General features: G+C 39.2%; 2 protein-coding genes across 14 annotated transcripts in view; one reads left to right on the top strand and one right to left on the bottom strand.

Moving 5' to 3' along the window:
- ECD (ecdysoneless cell cycle regulator) overlaps positions 1-17,046 on the top strand; it is a 48,169-nt gene extending 31,123 nt beyond the window's left edge. For 5 of the 8 annotated variants that reach the window (XM_040485352.1, XM_040485358.1, XM_040485351.1 and 2 more), the window contains one exon: positions 16,688-17,046. In XM_040485352.1, the coding sequence (XP_040341286.1) occupies positions 16,688-16,737 (50 nt within the window). In that variant the 3' untranslated portion in view covers positions 16,738-17,046. Of the gene's footprint in view, positions 1-1,192; positions 2,204-5,245; positions 5,516-16,687 lie in introns of those variants that run through there. The other 3 variants (XR_005793476.1, XR_005793477.1, XM_040485355.1) reach the window with 3 other exon arrangements.
- Positions 215-18,197, bottom strand: NUDT13 (nudix hydrolase 13). 6 transcript variants are annotated; one of them, XM_040485366.1, is made up of 9 exons: positions 18,082-18,197; positions 12,316-12,407; positions 8,907-9,046; positions 7,019-7,153; positions 6,095-6,201; positions 3,710-3,835; positions 3,434-3,545; positions 2,209-2,363; positions 215-1,258 (listed from the first exon to the last, which is right to left on the bottom strand). In XM_040485366.1, exons 2-9 carry the CDS (start codon positions 12,396-12,398, stop codon positions 1,064-1,066), a joined length of 1,053 nt encoding a protein of 350 aa, XP_040341300.1. In that variant the 5' UTR covers positions 12,399-12,407; positions 18,082-18,197; the 3' UTR covers positions 215-1,063. The 6 variants fall into 6 exon arrangements, with proteins under 6 accessions (XP_040341300.1, XP_040341301.1, XP_040341302.1 ...); XM_040485367.1 differs by lacking the exon at positions 18,082-18,197 and adding an exon at positions 14,511-14,626; XM_040485368.1 differs by lacking the exon at positions 18,082-18,197 and adding an exon at positions 14,506-14,615.
- Between the last annotated feature and the right edge of the window lie 795 nt (positions 18,198-18,992).

The raw sequence follows: 18,992 nt of genomic DNA, 5'->3' as shown, positions 1-18,992 counted from the left end.
ATCCCAAGATACAACTCTTTCCCGGCCATTCTTCTTTTCAAACAAACCTCTAACTGTATTTCTTCTGTGCATCGTTTCATTTCTTCCACATTTGGAACCTGGACTTGAATGTTTATCACACTAACAGATTGCTTTTCTCCCTCCCTATCCCCTGTCCCAAATTCTCACTTTCTATAATTTCCTCACTTCGTAAGACAGAAAAATGCATCTGAACAAAGGTGTGGAAATTTACTTTATTTCCTCCAGATAAATTCTTCTCTTCTATGATGAGGTGTAGAATGACACATGAATGATGAGAAATCCTACATTAGTTTATCTGATAAAGCTCAAGAACTGGTTCATCCTCACTAATCCCTTAAGTGAAGTTACAACAAATGGCAGTGACTGTTGTGCATTTAGGAAGTCAGACATGGCAAAGTGACCATCTTTTCCTTGGGTCACAAGTTGAGCAAGTTAACTGCAAAAGACTTAACTATCATAAACCCCACTGGGGTGCAGTTACCTCAGCAAAACATCACTGCATCTGATTTATTACAGAGTACCCTGAGGAAGACCTTGGCTCCCACTTTCCTCATCCCTTCAGATGACTTAAATATGACTTTTTTTTAAATCCCGGGTTGTGCTATTTTTCTTAATTCTGTGAGGATGAAAAGTCAGGAGTGGGTTGAAGTTTGCTGTATACTTTCAGTAGTAAGATAAAATTCTATCAGGCACATTTTGGCAGTTAGTATAAATCCAGCATTAACAAGATACCTGCTGAAGAGATGTTTGCTTCCAAGGCCTCAATGAAAATTGCTGAACAAAGGCCTATATCCAAACTAATGCTTCAACTTTCCCTCTGATTTTGACAATCGTCATCTTATCAGCTTGGCATTTTTGATTGCCTTTGAAGAAGAACTTCCTTAACACTGCTGTTAAAGGCTGCCCACTGTAGGATTACCTTCTACTCTGCCTTATTATGAAATTGTCCTGGAGATGGCCTTTTATCACCTCCCCTTTATCAACTGATCTCTCTTATGCCCCTCCAAGATACTGAGAAAGGATCTAGATGTCTCAACCTGAGTTAAGCAGGCAGGGTAGAACAGTTTGGCTTTTCTACCCACTCCTTAATCAGTTGGTGGGCAATGGCTAACTTGGGGGGCAACCAGAATGTCCCATTCTGTTGCTGAGTGTATGGATTATTTCTCCTCAGGGCTGTGGCCACCTCATCATGACTGAACCAGCCAGCTGCCTCTAGTTCTCTCAAGTTCACCTGGATCTAAAAGACATAAAGAAAAACAGGATGTAAGGTTAGGAGCTATGAAATTTAGAATACTCTAGCCAAACGTGAGAAGATGTTTCCGGAACTGAGCAATACCTGGGATCTATAGGCTGGGAGTTTTAGATATTGCACAGAAGCAAGAGAGGCATAATTAAAAGGTGAGAGTTAAATATATTTTTGTAAATAGTGAAAAAGAAAAAAGTTCATCTTAAAAATCCTGGAAGCACAAATACTGAAATACTGAAGAGTGGTTAACAGTGAGGTGTAGTATATAAATAATGTTTGTTTTTCTTTGTGCCCCTATTGATTATATAACTTTCTATTTAAAAACATAAAATTACTCTTCTTTAAAGGATAAGGGATAATTAGTGATAATCAAAAGCGTAGTATCTTCTTTGCAACGCAAATTCCCCCCACAGGAAGCTGAGACAGATGAGATATTACGAATTCTATGCAAACTGAAACACACAGGTAGGAACCTGTGCCCACAATGCCATCTGTCAAGGCATGCTACCGAAAAGCAAGATGAGGCCGGGTAAGGCAACATCTAAATCCCTTTCTACCAGAAGTTCCTAGGATTTTATATAATTAGTCCCCAACATCCTAACAGACTTGAACAGTAAGACCCATCCTGAAATCCATCATTCAATTCGATTGATATATTTATTGTGTGCCTTCTCTGTACAAGATGCTCTGTTAAGTCCTGATGATGAAAAGCAAACTGTCTCATGACGGAGATACAAATAAGGAAAAATGGTGATTGTGTTGGTGCTCTGAATTTTCATGGAGATTGTTTCCTTTATAAGATTGCAAATTCTTCAAGGGACCAAATCATATGTTACACATCCTTTGTATAATGCAGACAATGCTGGATAACACACATGCCTACTAACCAACTTGAGTGAAGCAAAGGAAATAAACAGCAGAAGGGAAGCATCAGAACTTACCTCTGTCTGCCCTGATTTCACAGTTGCATGACAAGCAATCATGAGTGAGCTATTAGGAAAGGGCCAGTGCTGGGATGCAGAGTACTGTAGTCTTTCCACCTCCAATCCCACCTCTTCTGCAACTTCTCTCCGGACAGCCTCTTCCAGGCTTTCACCTATAAGCACTCAGATTAATTCAGGACAGCCCTGCAGCGGGAAGGGTGATACAGATGCCCATTTGTGAAAGGAGCGGAAACTGGCTCCAAAGTTTCAATGAAGTATTCTTGGGAGAGCCCTAAATCCCCGAGTCTCTGTAACAGCGGGAATCAAGTCTGGGGCTGGAGGCTGAACTGCAATACTTACACTAGTCATTTGGTTAGTTGTAATGCAAAATAAGAGTAGCAGTGGGAGAAGCTACTGCTGACTTCAGCCTTAATAAAATTTTAATGCCACCTTTCACCATTTGCAAATTTTACCCCAACAGACTGAGAAAAAACAACCTGTAAATGCTGAATTCTAGTTAATACAATGCATGCTGAAATATTTAGGGAGAAGTGTACTAATGTCTGCAAACTATGCATCAAAGAATAAAGCGGATTGATGGATGGATAGAATAGATAGATATGTGATAAAGTAAATGAAGAAAAAAATTATGGGATTTAGGTGGTAAGTGTATGGATAAGTGTTAACTGTAGAATTCTTTCAGCTATGCTGTATGCTTGAAAATTTGCCTAATATTGAAAAATTATAATGCCAGAAGGCAGTTATTTTTTTTTTTTAATATTTGTTTATTTTTGAGACAGAGGAAGAGAGAGAGCATGAGAAGGGGAGACACAGAGAGAGAGGGAGAGAAATAATCCCAAGCAGGCTCTGCACTGTCAATCCAGAGCCCGACATGGAGCTCAGTCTCACAAACGGTGAAATTGTGACCTGAGCTGAAATTGAGAGTTAGACACTGAACTGACTGAGCACCCAGGCACTCCAGAGAGAAAGAATCTTAAGCAGGCTCCATGCTCAGCACAGAGACTGACATCTCATTGGCCTTAGGACCGTGACCTGAGCTGAAATCAAGAGTCAGATGCTCAGCCAACTGAACCACACAGGTGCCAAAGAAGGCAGTTTTCTTGACATCACAGGGAAGAGGGTGCTTAATACTCCAAGCACTGCGGCAACGAGGCAAAGAAATACCTACTGTTATTAAGCTTTTGTGGCCTCCAGTCATCTGTATATGCCCTAAACTCCTTACCTATATCACAAAAACCTGCCAAGGCAGAATACATTCCCTTGGGAAAGGAACTCTGGCGGGCAAGCAGGCATCGAGTCCCATCTGACACCAGAGTGATCACCACAGGAGCCATCTAGGAAAAGGGGATAGAAACTTCGACATTAGGGCTTTGGAGCCTATTAATGGGATGAAGGACTGGATAACTAAGGAGAGCCTTTGAATTGTACAGGCTTTTGTCCCCAGGACAGAGTAGTGCATAGCCTTCTTGGATTACTGTCCTTTTAAAGTAGTGCTTACCTGTGGATAATAGATAATCTTATTGGAAGGGCATACACGCTTGCTGCCAGCCATATTCTTCTTGGTGGGCTGCCCACTTCTGCTACAGAACTGATGACCGTCATGCCAACGGAGAAGAGCCTGAGCCTAGGAATACAAAGATGGGCTTGGTTTCATTTGGAGAGAATATGGAGCTCACCTATAATAGTCCTGGGCCTAGTATTTAGAGCAAGTCAAAGGGAAAAGCCAATCCCTTTCCAGCTCACCTACTTTATTATTTTTGTAATGTTTATTTATTTTGAGAGAGAGAGAGAGTACGAGCAGGGGAAGGGCAGAGAGGGAGAGAGAATCCCAAGCAGGCTCCACGCTGTCAGCACAGAGCCCCACTTGGGGCTCAGTCTTACGAATCGCAAATTGTGAGATCGTGACCTAAGCCAAAATCAGGAGTCAGACACTTAACTGACTGAGCCACCCAGGCACCTCCAGCTCACCTACTTTAAATGGTTATTAACTGTTTAAACTTACTTTTTTTGTTTGGTTTCTTTTTTTCTTTTCTTTTTTTTTTTTTTTTTTTTTTGAGAGAGAGAGAGAGAGGGTGTAAGCAAGCAAAGAACAAGAGAAAGAGAGGGAGAAAGAGAATCCCACAAGGGGCAGAGAGAGAGAGAGGGTGAGAGAAGCGGGGCTCACCCAATATGGGGCTTGAGCTCGCTGGAAGTGGGGCTCATGCTCACCTAAAGGCAGGACTTGAACTCACAAACCATGAGATCATGAACTGAGCTGAAGTCAGATGCTTAACTGTGCCACCCAGGCACCCAACCATTTAAACTTTAAAAACAAGGAAAACTGTCTGAACATATTCCTCTAGCATCTAATATGAATAAAAGAAAGTATATTTTAAATGTATTATGAATTATTTAAAGTACATATAATATATAAAGTATTGTAATGAATGTCCCATGCACTTATGACCCAACTTAAAATAAGACATTACCTCAACATGTACTCCTCCCAATAAAAGTGGAATTTGTTTGCAAATAAAAATGTTTAGAGGTGTCTTTTTAAATTAAATGAACAATTTCTTGCCCTTCTCTTCCTGTTCCAAAGGCAAGGCTTTAGGGAAGGGACTAGGAAGCCTTGGGGAAGAGTCTAAAGGGCTTGAGCATTTTTTTTTTTTAATTTTTTTTTTCAACGTTTATTTATTTTTGGAACAGAGAGAGACAGAGCATGAACGGGGGAGGGGCAGAGAGAGAGGGAGACACAGAATCGGAAACAGGCTCCAGGCTCCGAGCCATCCACCCAGAGCCTGACGCGGGGCTCGAACTCCCGGACCACGAGATCGTGACCTGGCTGAAGTCGGACGCTTAACCGACTGCGCCACCCAGGCGCCCCGAGCATTTTTAAAAGTAAACACAAGAGCCTTGGGACTGAGTTTTGAGATGGAGTTGAGAGCACAGAAAAAACCTGAAGGTTGGTACTCTATGGAGCAGACCAGTAGAGAACTCTCTTGACCGTATTTTTTTTTTTTTAATCCAGTTGTCTTTTCTTTCTGGCTTCTAGGTTCTCCATGCCAGGTGAGGTACCTGGGTTCCTGTTACAAGCCCTGTAGAGAGAGCCCTCCCTTTGTACAAGTACCTGAATGCTGCAATGAGCAGACTTCCGTAAAATTTTATATTAATTTCTAATGTCAATAGTGACTCGGTTCCTGGGGGCTGCAGCCAGCCCTGGGACATCTGTAAGAATTTTTGGGCGACTCACCTAGATGTTGTTTCTTTCTTGCTCCTCTTCCTCTGTGTAATCTAAGTGCATTAAACATATTTGCAGGGGTGTCTGGGTGGCTCAGTTGGTTGAAAGTTGGACTTTGGCTCAGGTCATGATCTTACAGTTCATGAGTTTAAGCCCCGCAACAGGCTTACTGCTGTCAGTGCAGGGCCCACTTTGGATCCTCTGTCCCCTTCTCTCTCTGTCCCTCCCCCTGCTCACTCTCTCTCTCAAAAAATAAACATTAAAAAATATATATTTGCAGAAAAAAAAATTAAATGAAAAACCAAAAGTATTTCAGCAAGTGAAATCCAAAGCTGTGAGGATGTCATTAAAGCAATACAAAGTAATTTCTCATAGGAGTAACATGATGATGTATATATTATGCTGTGGGTCATTAAAAATATCATGAGGCTGATAATCAGACTGCTATAGGAGAAAATGGTCCTGCCAAAAATAAGGACAAAAGGAAGAAGAATAAGCACTCTTCCTACAGCACATTGTCCTGCCAAGGTTTGTAGGAAGGACTATGATCTCTCTGCGCAGGAGGAAATCAAATGTCATTCTAGCCTTGCATATGCATGCATGTATTCACCCATCAACACTGCTTTACTAAATTTTCTACAGAACTGAGAAGTCAGAATCTACCGTGGACAGCAAGGAGGCATCCTTTGTATTCAGCTGAAAGAGAGCCTTCCTCAGCTCCATGAAAGACCCCTTGAGCTCTGTCTCCATTTCTGGTTTCTGTAAGGAAGCTAGAAAAGGAGAAATGAGAATGAAATGAAACAAATGCCAAACTTTGCCTTGGGGCCCCTCTCAAGGATACCTGTTAGAACAGTGTTTCCCAAACTCACCTAATAAGACTTAACTAGGGAAAATAAAAAATGTATAGGTTCTTAAGCCTCTACCTGGAGATTCTGAACAGCAAGGGAGTGAGGTCCAGAAATCTGTATTTTTTAATAAGCATTAGGTGATTCTTATGTTCATGCAAATTTGAGAAAAATTAGAGCATAGTATTTCTCAAGATCCTCTTCAGAGTAAAATACTTGCACTAGCCACATGCTATCCCTGAAAAAGAGGTAAAATGGAATGTCTAGGCTTCTATCTGCACCTCATTCCAGCATCATTACATTTACACCTAGACTCTGAAAGAGAGAAGGAAAGCCTAATAGGAGCCATGAACCTATACCAACCTGGTTCCCAAATGTAGGTCTGAAGACCCTGAGCTACTGCGTGGTAACATATTTCTTCCCACTTGAGATAAGAACAATGTCATTAATTTTAAAACATTGCTTATGAAATAGTTAAGAAATATAAAATGTATCAAGGTACTGAGAATAATACAATAAACATCGGTGTACCTACCACCTGAGAAGGTATTAAAATGTTCTTTACTTTCTTTAAATGATAATGATAGTAGATGGTAGGATTTTTTATATCCTAACTTAAAAAAAATACAAAGTTAATAACCTTTTGGTGTTCTCAAAATTTTCTTTGAAATTTTGCTATTATGTTGAAACCCCAAAGTCTGAGCACCACTGGGAAGTGCCCATTAGGAAGAATGTTCTATACCATTTATGGAAGAGGAGCTATTTAGACCTAGATCCAGAGCAAACCATGCTTCATGCTGTTCAGAGCATCCAATCAGCACAGAATCTTCTATTCTTTGTGTGTCCTGTCCAAACTTAGCTAGGAGCCTTTCCAACTCTAAGAAACAGAAAGGGAGAAGGGAGAAAAACAAAGGTTTTAATTAAATCACAACAGCCATATTAGACTCATAGGAAATCCTCTACTTCAGTTTGAAGTAGATATACCTGCTTCTAGTCATTGCCCTGCAGCTAATTAGCAATGTCATCTTGGTCTAATCACTTAACCTCTCTAGGCCTCCACCTTCTCATCAGCCACCTAAAGTGTTTAGACTAAAGAAGGAATTCTTACTGTGTAACACTGGACTCTCATGAATGCATCATGAAAGGAGCATATCCCCTAGTTAAAAAAATACACAATAGTTAATGTAGTATGACACTGGGGAAAAAAAATGTGTCATGCTTAAAATGGAAGAGAACAAATCAGTTAAATATGATTTAGTCTCCAGATTATGCTGCATGTATGGACTAGGGTAGACGATTCATCTGAGATCCCAGTCTGTATAAGACAAATGATGCCTAGAGAGAAAACCTGTCCTCCTCTGCATGAAGGACTTATATTTATTTGTTCATAATACAACATAACATTGCCTTCTGATGGCATCCTTATACTCTTCCGCACTGCTAGAAACTATCCAAATACTCCAATATCTGACCCATGGAGGAAATTCACTGGCTTTGTTTGTATTTAGAAGTCAGTATATAGTGGTATCATGTAAAACTGAGAGTACCTTGAATGCAAAATCCCAATGGCTTAGGTATGCCTAGTTACATACCCTAAAAGAGTTCTCAAAACAAATTAATTTTAAATCACTTTTAATTTTGACCCTTCTAAAATTTTTAGACGAGATCGGGCACGTTCAGGGTGGTATGGCCATAGACCCTTCTAAAATTTTTTAAAATTTATTTATTTTGTGGGGCACCTGGGTGGCTCAGTCGGTTCAGCATCCGACTTCAGCTCAGGTCACAATCTTGCAGTCCATGAGTTCGAGCGCCACGTCAGGCTCTGGGCTGATGGCTCAGAGCCTGGAGCCTGCTTCCGATTCTGTGTCTCCCTCTCTCTCTGCCCCTTCCCCGTTCATGCTCTGTCTCTCTCTGTCCCAAAAAATAAATAAATGTTAAAAGAAAAAACTTTTTTTTAAATAAAATTTATTTATTTTGAGAGAGAAGAGTCGAGGAGGGGCAGAAACAGAAAGAAACAGACAATCCTAAGCAGGTTCTGCACTGTCAGCACAGAGCCCAGTGTGGGGCTTGAACTCACGAACTGTGAGATGATGACCTGAGCCAAAAGCAAGAGTTGAACAGTTAACTGACTGAGCCACTGAGGCACCCCTTATTTTGACCCTTCTAGAAGAAATGAAGTCCTGATGCAGATCTTAAACAGTAGAACAGTGTGCAACTCCATGGAGGCTGGAAATCACTGGCCTAAGGCAGGGTTTGGCTAAGTATTTTAGGCTTTGCGAGCCATGTGGTCCCTGTCACAACTGCTCTGCCATTGTAGTGCCAAAACAGCCACAGACAACATGTAAATGAATAAGCGTGACTGTGTTCCAATAAATATTTACATTACAAAACAAGCGGTGGGTTCCAATCTGGACAGCAGTCTCGCTAACCCCTCGTTTAAGGCAGTAGTGGTTCACACCATCACCATATAATATCTGGACAACTCAGGTTTGTACACTACTAACTGGCAGAAACAGTTTGAAAAATCTGGACTCTCAGGTCAAAAGATCCTTTCTCAGGGATTTGATACGGATGGAATTCTGCTTAATGGCCACAGGCTGGTCTATTCTACAGGTCCTCTTTGGGCTTACCTAGTAGGCTATGCTGGGGGGCCTGGTATTGATGTTCTGATTTCTGAAGCAAAGGAGCCAGGCTATGAAAGAGGTAAAATGCTCCTGTCTGCTGGGCTTTTTTACATGCATCATCATCTTCCTTCAGTTCAAATAAGTACCTGTATTTTGGAAATAATCAAAGCATTACAAAACCACACCTACTTATACAACATTCACCTTTTAGAACTCTGTCCCTGCATCCCTCTCCTACCATAGTTATTTCCTTTTATTTATATTATATCCTAAATTGCTCTGAAAAGGGTTTCAGTTGGCTGCAGGCAATCATTTCATTCCTTCCTTTGTGCTACTATACACATTTGCCCATACTTCTGTGGTTGCACTTCTATTATACCATTTGTTAATTTGTCTGTCTCCCCTGAAAAACTATGATCTCCTTCAGGACAGGGTCAGCCTTAGTTCTGTATCTCCAGTAATTAGCATATTGAATGGCTCAATTCAATAAATATTTATTGAATTGAACTTCAAGGGTAATAAATATTTACTGAATTGAACCTCAAGGTACTTTGCCAATATTACGCTGTGAGGCAAGAATTTACATGCAGTGGAGTGAAAGAAAAACAAGTACAGTGATAAAACATCAACCACAGAATACCTAGAGATGGGAGCAGACTTTATTATTGCAGACAAAGAGCAAACAGTATAACTTAAGTAACTCTCATTCAGTCTAGGGATGATAAAGACCAGATTTTATCTTCAATCCATTGTAGCTTCAAACATCTAGTCCCCACCCACCCCACCACCCCCGTGGACACCATTAGCTCCTTATTTCTATGGAAGACACCACTAATGGGAAAGTGATGCCCATGCTTGACCTACACTTAATAAGTGTAATATTTTCAATAGCCAAAATACAAATACAGAAAAGACAACATCCTATCATTAGTTTCTCTAAAAGAAATAGTATTTGATCCAGTTCTAGGCTTTCCGAGCACCTTCATTAAAGATGACCTAAGTCAAGAGCCTTGGAAATCAGGTCAGGGTCCACATGACTCAAGGGGTACTGAATGTGGGATTCTCCTTCTAGAGCCTTAGGGATAACCATTCTTGCCTGTTAAAAGCCCCCAAAGAGACTCAGACTTATGGCAGATTTTGTCACTTAAGTGGGCAACACAGTTTATGGTTATTTTCTGTAGGATCTGGGAGCTTTTGTAACATCAATAGTGTTAGCTCAACATGGAACTGCAAAGCAAAATGATAAATGTGCCCCAGTGGTCTCTTTAGGAAACTTTTTTTTTTAATTTTAAAAAAATGTTTATTTATTTTTGAGAGAGAGAGGGAGTGTGAGCAGGGGAGGGGCAGAGAGAGGACACACAGAATCCAATGCAGGCTCCAGGCTCTGAGCTGTCAGCACAGAGCCCAACGTGGGGCTCGAACTCAGAAACCAAGGGATCATGACCTGGGTGGAAGTCTGATGCTCAACCCACTGAGCCATCCAGGCGCCCCAGAACCTATTTTTGACTGTATGATAAAGGGAGTTACAGTGAGCTCTTTATAAACACAAGACCAAAGAAACCTGAGATCTTAATCCTCATGGTATTTTTAAACCTTTTAAAAGTGACTGCGGCTTCCTGGGGCAAAGACTTAATGCATGTCAAAGGAGAGACGTGCCACTCAGAAGTTACCAAATATAAACAATAGAACAAACACTGCTGCCTTCCTAAGAGAACAGTAAGAGTGGTACAACCTGTGCTTTGCCCTAATGACCCTATAAAACAAAACACCTACAAAAACACCCAGGTTAAGTTCTTAAACTCGAGGCCTCACTGGAACTGGAACTGAGATCCAAAAAGATCCTTACATTTTTCTTCTTGATCAGGAACACTAATTTTAAAAATTCATTTTCCTCCCTTAGTTATAATAGCATGGAAACAACACTAAGATTATCAGACTTAAACTGGTTTTTTTTCCTATTTATAAAAATAAGAAGTCATCAGTAAAAATCAGTAAATATAGTTAACAATTTGTTCAAAAAAGGGAAATCATCAAGAACCTCAACATTCAGAGTTGATCGCTCTTTACACCTGGGAATTCTTCGAACTATTTATTGTGTATCTATATGAATGTAGGTGTATTCAGAACCATACCTACTAATTTGTAGCCTTTTTTTCTTTAACATTTTTTCACACCATGTTCCTTATTGAAAGAATTTCATTCAGGATTTTTTACTCATTTTTAAGTCACTTTAACACAGTCATTTTTTAGACTATTCAATAATTGTTCAATAATTCAATTATTGCTCTCAAAGTCTCAGCCTGAGAACTGCAAATAACCTAAATGCCCAACAGTATCTAAAATAAGGGCTGCAATTTTGTTTTCTCCTGCTTATGTCAGACTGTATGTTTAGGGGTCTTTAAATTTTGGACTGGGCATTCCTGTCTGACAGAGCTTTTTATGTAGGAAGCCTTGGTTAGGACTGTATCTCTTCAGAGGAATTTTATATTTGCTTCTGCAAGGTGCCCAGGGGTATTATAAGTCTAGGACTACTACTTACATTCTTTTTTTAGGTTGGGTTTGGGATCCATACCACACAGATGGTGCAAATTTAAACCCCAAAACTATGAGAGCAGGACAGTGATTTCAGATTCATGGATTTCAAATTTGCCCAAGCCGTGACAAAAAAAGTCCTTTACCATCTACCTATACTGGTATAGTTTTTTTTTTTTTTTTTCCTGGTCTATCTTTCACTGGTAGTTTAGTTCTTTCTTAGGGGGTGAGGGGATTAGAGTTATCACCTTATTTTCAGGAAACTTCATGAACTATCACTCTACAGTATAGTTTTTCATTCTATCATATGGGCATACCATAATTCAATTAATTTGTCCCTTACTGTTCATTCATCCATTCAACAGTCCTTCAGTGCCTACTCTGTACCAGGTATTGTTTTATGCACTAGGGGTACCATAGCAGGAAAGACAAAGTTCTTATCTTAATAGAACTAAATATTTAAGTATGTCAGATATTTTAGATATTATTGGAAATTTAGTTTATTTAGAATGTTTCCAATTATAAATAATTTGCAATGAACATCCTTATATGTAAATCTTTTTATTTGTTCATTTATTTTGAGAGAGAGAGAGAGAACACGTGTGCACGAGAGGGACAGAGAGAATCCCAAGCAGGCTCTGTGCTGTCAACACAGACCCCAAGGCTCTCAATCTTACCAACTGTGAGATCATGACCTGAGCCAAAATCAAGACTGGGACGCTTAGCCAACTGAGCCACCCAGGAACCCCATATGTAAATCTTAATCATGCATCCTTAATTCTCCTTAATATAGGATTCCTTAATATAGGATTTTGAGATATTTATATTTTATAATGTAACGGGCCAAAGAGAATAATCAGAGCTCAGGTCGGTCACAACTCACCGGCTCTTAGTGACATAAGTTGACAGCAGCCTATAGGACCAAAAAGATTTTCTCCTGCAAGCAATTCCACAGTACAGGGACATTGTCAGGTCCTTAGAGAAAAGAGGAGTTAAAAAAAAAAAAAAAGTCATAGTATGCAATTTAAAGTAATGAATCACCAAGAGGGTTACACTTTAAGCCAGGATAAGATTACTTTTTAATATTAAGGAAAGAGAAACTGAATAGGAGTCAGATGATCTGGCTTTTCTAAATTGCATTTCTACCACTAACTAGCTGTGTGATTTCAACTTTTCAGTACCTCTTTTAATCCAAAATTGAAACCTGTTCTGCCTACCTAATAGGTTATTGTGAGAATCCACTAACTATCCATAAAAAAATATGTGCTCCTCCTTCCATATTGCGGATTTGTTGTTAGAACATAGTTGCTAAGCCAAGATCTATGTTTCTCTCCTCTCCTGTATCTAAGCAGGGCCAAAAGTAGGTCTTAACATGGAATGTGAGTGGAAGTGATGTATATCTTTTCTAGGCTGAAGCAGTTAAGACGTGGGTATGCCTTCTCCATCCTCTTTCTTCCTACTTAGAAGACTCCAGAATGGCAGTCATTAGACGGAGAAGCTGTATCCTTGAATCACAACACCGAGAAAAGCCACCTGCCAACCACAAACCCCCCTCCACCACACCACTCTGGACTATTTGTGAGGGAGAAATAAACTTCTACCATATTAAGCTACTGAATTTTTGAAGTTTGTTACAGCAGCTAGCATTACTCTAATACACAGGTAAGCCTGGGAGTGTCTCCAGAGTAATGGAGCTAAAGTTTCTCAGGATATATGAAAACCAGTCCCTCCAAGAATGAAGTAAGAGGAATACTATAGATAAGAAAAATATAAAATCATGGCCATTAGGAAAATATTTCAAAAGGCAGCTATGCAAATCTACATGAATTCAAGACATTTTCTATTTTTTGAATCTCACTGTGAGAGAAAAAAAAATTCTGTATCTTATGAATCCATTCTACAGAAGGTGATTCCTTTTAAATTGTTTATCAATAAGTATTTTATTCCCCATGAAAAGTACATTTCACATTGGCAATAAAAGTCAAGGAGTTCCACTGAAACGAGAAAATCAGTACAGTTAAATAACCAACCACCCTTTTAACTGTGCCCAAGGGAAGCAAGCTTTAACACTAAACAAATCGCTGAGTTTAGGCTTACTTCTTGGTTGCATAATTGTGAATCACTGATGACTAATCCTTGGACAGTTTTGGCTAAATCTATGTCCTAGCCAAGGGTAAAATATATTTAGCAAACGACATTCAACAAAGAGTGTTTATTGAAAGCTGACTTTAGGCAAGGTCCTTTAAGGAACACAGAAATGTACCAGATGAAAAACCTGCTGTCAAGGGACTCTAGCAGGAGAGAGAAAACAAACACAGCTTTCCCAGAAAACAACATGTGATATATGGGTTACAAAGCATTCTGGGAGAGTATTAAAAGCATAATCCCTATTTTAATAACCCAAAGACTTGTGTGATATGCTAGAATAAATGTATTTACATTTCTCATATATGTACATGTCATATATATATGTATGTCTCATGTACAAACTCTGAGAATGTAAATATTTGGGGGGGGGGGCAATTTGGGAATATCTATCAAAATGCTAAATAAACATCCCTTTTACCTAGCAATTTTTACTTCTAGAAATTTATCCTAAGAAGGAAAGGATATGTACTGGAATGTTAACTGAAAAGTGTACTAAAAGGGAATAATATACAGCTCTTAAAAATAAATAGAAAATAACAGTGGAAATGTACATATATAGTAACAGGGAAACATATTCAGAACATATGATTAAGTAAAAAAAGCAGATAATATTTGGTTGGTTTACCATGATCTAATTTATAAAGAAAAGGACATATACATACCAGTAAACATATCTTAAGGTGACTAGAAGTGAACATACCAAATCGCTATTGCTAACAGGTGACTAATTTGGAAGAATGGGATGGAGAGAAGGACTGAAAAGGGTACTTATAATTTTGACATTTACTTATACACTGCTGTACTTAAAAAAAAAATTCTAACCATTTGTACATACTCCTTTACAATAAAATAAAGGTAATAAGTAGTCGTTCCTGAGACTCACTGCATACTGAGGCTAGTTCCAAGCCAGTATTCTTAGGAGTACCTCACCACATTCCCTGGGAACCAAAAGTATTTCCTCTGGTGAATTCCTTGAATCCTGAGAGCCAAGAGCTGTTTGGTTGTAGCTATACCAACTAATCTGTGTGGCCCACTGGCTTCCTGATGTTTTGCCTAGTTTTTGTTACTAAATTAACTTTAGCTAGTTGTAGATTATCGTGGTCAGCTGACTCACGGGATGGTGGTCACAGAGCTTGTAAAAAACGTAGTCAATTTCTTAATGTAGGTTTGAAAACATACTAACAATCAAGAGGAAAACCAGACTTATTTTAACTGAGAATTGTACCTTCATTGGTGAAGCCATAAATCTAATAGATAAAGATTAAGTCTAATTCCTTTTCTAAATGGTCCCTTGTATATTTTTTATACACGTCTTATATAAAAGCAGTATAGTGGGGCACCTGGGTGGCGCAGTCGGTTAAGCGTCCGACTTCAGCCAGGTCACGATCTCGCGGTCCGTGAGTTCGAGCCCCGCGTCGGGCTCTGGGCTGATGGCTCAGAGCCTGGAGCCTGGAGCCTGTTTCCGATTCTGTGTCTCCCTCTCTCTCTGCCCCTCCCCCGTTCATGCTCTGTCTCTCTCTGTCCCAAAAATAAACGTTGAAAAAAAAAATTTATAAAAGCAGTATAGAGAGCAGTAAGAGATTATTTAAAAGTCAAAGAAGAAAAAATGATTTCCTTAAAAATCAGCTCTATTTCTCTTTTAAATAGCTCATTTAAATTATAAAGTTAACATAACTACATTATAGGACATCTAGAAAACAGAATTGTGAGAGCATCCATAGTATCACCACATAAATATAACTTATAATTTAATATGTATTTTCTAATCTTTTTACACATATAATGTCTACATATTTGTAATCTGAGGACATGTTGTTTTCAACTTGCCTTCATAAAACATGTCATAAGGAATTTTCTATGTTTTCGTATAAGCTATATAATTTTTCAACTACATAATACTACATTCAGGTAGACTCATCCTTATTTTTTTTTTTCAACGTTTTTTTAATTTATTTTTGGGACAGAGAGAGACAGAGCATGAACGGGGGAGGGGCAGAGAGAGAGGGAGACACAGAATCGGAAACAGGCTCCAGGCTCCAAACCATCAGCCCAGAGCCTGACGCGGGGCTCGAACTCGCGGACTGAGAGATCGTGACCTGGCTGAAGTCGGACGCTCAACCGACTGCGCCACCCAGGCGCCCCTAGACTCATCCTTATTTTGCTAAACATTCCCCTGATTTTTTATTTTAAATTACCAGAAACAAGATACCACTAAGTACTTGTGTGCATATTTTCAGGTTACTTCTTTTAAGTTTCCCAAAGTAGAATTACTGGGACAAAATTTAGTTTAAAATCCTACGGTTCTTTCTACACATTGCCACACTTACAAGATTCAGTAGTATTTACTTTAAATAAAAAAAAAAAAAATGCGAGGGTGGGGGGACTTTCATGTTATATCTCTTTGATTAACTATAGAGTTTGGGAGTGTTTTGAGATTTAATAGTTCCGGTTTCCCTTTTCAAATTGTTTGATGTCCCATGCTCATTTATTTACTGTGGTTTTACACTAGCATTTCAACCATTCTAGTTTTTAGAATATTTATAGTACATTGATAGCATTTTCCATAATGTGATCACAGGACCACACTATAGGAACCAACTGCTATATGTACTGCTCTTCTCTGTGGGCTCAGTCACTAAGACTGAACCTCTGTAGAAAAAAAGAGGTTCTTTTAACCATAAGAAGGATATATGAATTACTTTTAGGATGAAAATGTAATTTCTCATAGCTCCATACTATTTAGAAATCTAATGCAGGGAAACTTTGTTGCTTTTTTTCTAAATGGTTTGTGATTTGTTTACTCTTTTAGGGATCTTAAGGTATGATGTTTTATTCAATGTGTGTTGGCTCAAGGGCTCACCTTTAGTAAACACGGTGGAAAACAACTGGTAAACCTGCTACGATCCTCACATCCAGCCACTCAAATGCCACATTACAAAGAGAATAGCTGTTTTTCTTTGAATTGGCAATTACTATCATATTTTATTCCTGATGGCAAGCTAGGGATAAAAGCTCACTATTCACTAAATGAGTTTTGGAAGAAAATACTAGCACTGTTATTTTGCCTTGGATGATAAACTGAGGCCTGCCTTTCATTTTGTTTACAGTGCCTGTGCATATCTCCAGACTGAGGAAGGAACAGAGAAGTCAGCATTGAAGAGACTCTGGACTTTTATTCCAGGCACCCAACTAACTGAATTTGTGACCTGGGGCTGTTACCTAGCTTGTCCAAGCTTGGTGTCTGTCTCACTTCTCACAAGGGAAGAAAGGAGAGAAAATGGATCTAAAGTGTATTACAACCATCAAGTTTTCACATACTAATTCTCAGGTCCGTTAGACTGCAAAATCCTTAAGGGTTGGGATTGTATCTTTCCCTATCTATAGCATCTAGCACTGTCCTACCACAGTGTAAAACACAATACATGTGAATGAATGAATGAATGAATGAATAAATGAATTTATCCTATTTTACAAGTGAGGAAGATGAAGGTTTAACCAATCTGAAATCACAGTTTAGAAAGCGGTAATTTCAAACCCAGGGCTACATGGCTCCAAAACCCATGTTTTGATGCAAAATACATGGGAAAGCACTTTTTAACATTCATTTTTAACATTCATGTTTTTAAAAAGTACAAAGACTAATACAGATGAAAGAATATTATTTTTTACCAACAACTATTCAATGAGGAGGTAAGATTGTTAAGATTAACAATTTCTCTCAACCTCCTGTAATAAATAATTCCCACATTTCTCATCCTGTTCATCTTAACTGAAGAAAGATTACTTTATAAAGCACTACAACATGAAGAAAAAGCCCATCTCGAATCTCTGCGGTACATCTACAAAGAAGTTTGGTAGTGTTTGAGAGAGCCCTTTTCAGACTGTCTATTCATTACTGTGGACCTCAATGGAATGAGGAAATATGCAAAACTGAGGATACAGATTTCAAGGTCTCACTAAGTAGCTTTATGGTTTGCTTTTTTTTTTTTTAATTTTTTTTTTCAACGTTTATTTATTTTTGGGACAGAGAGAGACAGAGCATGAACGGGGGAGGGGCAGAGAGAGAGGGAGACACAGAATCGGAAACAGGCTCCAGGCTCTGAGCCATCAGCCCAGAGCCCGACGCGGGGCTCGAACTCACGGACCGCGAGATCGTGACCTGGCTGAAGTCGGACGCTTAACCGACTGCGCCACCCAGGCGCCCCTGGTTTGCTTTTTAAACATTGTTTCCTCCCTTAATTCAAATATAATCCAGGCACGATGCAAAGAAGTTAGCAAATCCCATTTTTAAATGACTCTCCAATAAAGTATCAGAAAAATATTAGCTTCAGTTACCAGGTAAAACTGTGGTCATTCCCTGGTTTCTTCAAGAAGTAAGGGAGACTAAGCTAAAATTACAAAACGCTGTGACCGAGAGCTTTTTTCAAGTTTTGATTATGTCTCCCCATAAAATCCCTCCTGCACTTGGAATCTCAACAGTTTTCTGTTCTACTGTACTCACTCTGAATTATGTTGGGGGAGGGCACCTTCCTAGGCCTCAGGAATCAGCAGAAACCAGGAAACTTCTAATGTTCCTGGGAAGTAGGGCTTCCCTTCCCCACAGGGACCATGGCTGCCTCTGCCACACTTCCCAGAATCCCCTAGAGATGCACTCTGGGAAATGTAGTTCTGTTTTCATGCTAGCTGTAATTGTAAACATGATTTTGCCTCACTCCCCAGAATCCACCTAGAGATGCACTCTGGGAAACGTAGTTCTATTTTCATGCTAACTAGTTGTAAGCATGCTTTTGCCTCACTCCTCAGAATCCACCTAGAGATGCACTCTGGGAATTGCTTAATCCACAATTGTGCTGCTACCCAATCCAACTGCAAAGTTAACCATGATTGTCAAAAGCATGATCTAAGATCTTCAAAATTCATTATTTGGAAAACTGTGTCTTTGGAGACTATAAACTAGCATTAGATTCAATTTTGAATAACAAAAAGATGGTCAAACCCATCCTAATACACAGAAAGCATATTTGTTGTGGGGGAGGGAAGGAGTGTTGAGGCAGGAAATCAGATAACTTTCAACCTTTCTATATATTTATTCCTGTCTCTGTCTACCCACTTTAGAACTACCTGTAACATTTCATGAAATTCTGCAATTTAAAAGGACCTGACTGTGTCTAGATGTGTGGCAGCTTGTGTTAAAAGGCATCCCTTGATCAACCAAGGTAGGATTCCATCTGTCTGAAAGCAGTCCTCCAGCAGAACTACTTTGGTTCTGCTCTTTTCTCTACTTACTACTAAAGTTCCTTGCTTATAGATGACAGTTTTGAAGTCCCTTCATTTACCATGTATTTAATGGAATACCAAATGTACCTAGGACTATTATTAGGATCAGATACAGCAGGGGAAAAAGACATGAAA

This window comes from Herpailurus yagouaroundi, unplaced genomic scaffold (genome assembly GCF_014898765.1).
Source record: "Herpailurus yagouaroundi ecotype Mexico unplaced genomic scaffold, PumYag 163, whole genome shotgun sequence".
Lineage (NCBI taxonomy): Eukaryota > Metazoa > Chordata > Mammalia > Carnivora > Felidae > Herpailurus > Herpailurus yagouaroundi.
Note: the sequence above shows the minus strand (reverse complement) of the source record. Positions and strands in the feature narration are given on the sequence as shown.

Excerpts from the sequence above, each read along its gene's own strand:
- NUDT13 (XM_040485366.1), bottom strand. The coding sequence starts at position 12,398 with ATGTCCCTGTACTGTGGAATTGCTTGCAGGAGAAAATCTTTTTGGTCC. Across the intron at positions 9,047-12,315 it reads ACTTATGTCACTAAGAGCCG|GTACTTATTTGAACTGAAGG; the intron begins GTGAGTTGTGAC and ends TCCAAAATACAG. Across the intron at positions 6,202-7,018 it reads TAGCTCCTCTTCCATAAATG|CTTCCTTACAGAAACCAGAA; the intron begins GTATAGAACATT and ends CTCCTTTTCTAG.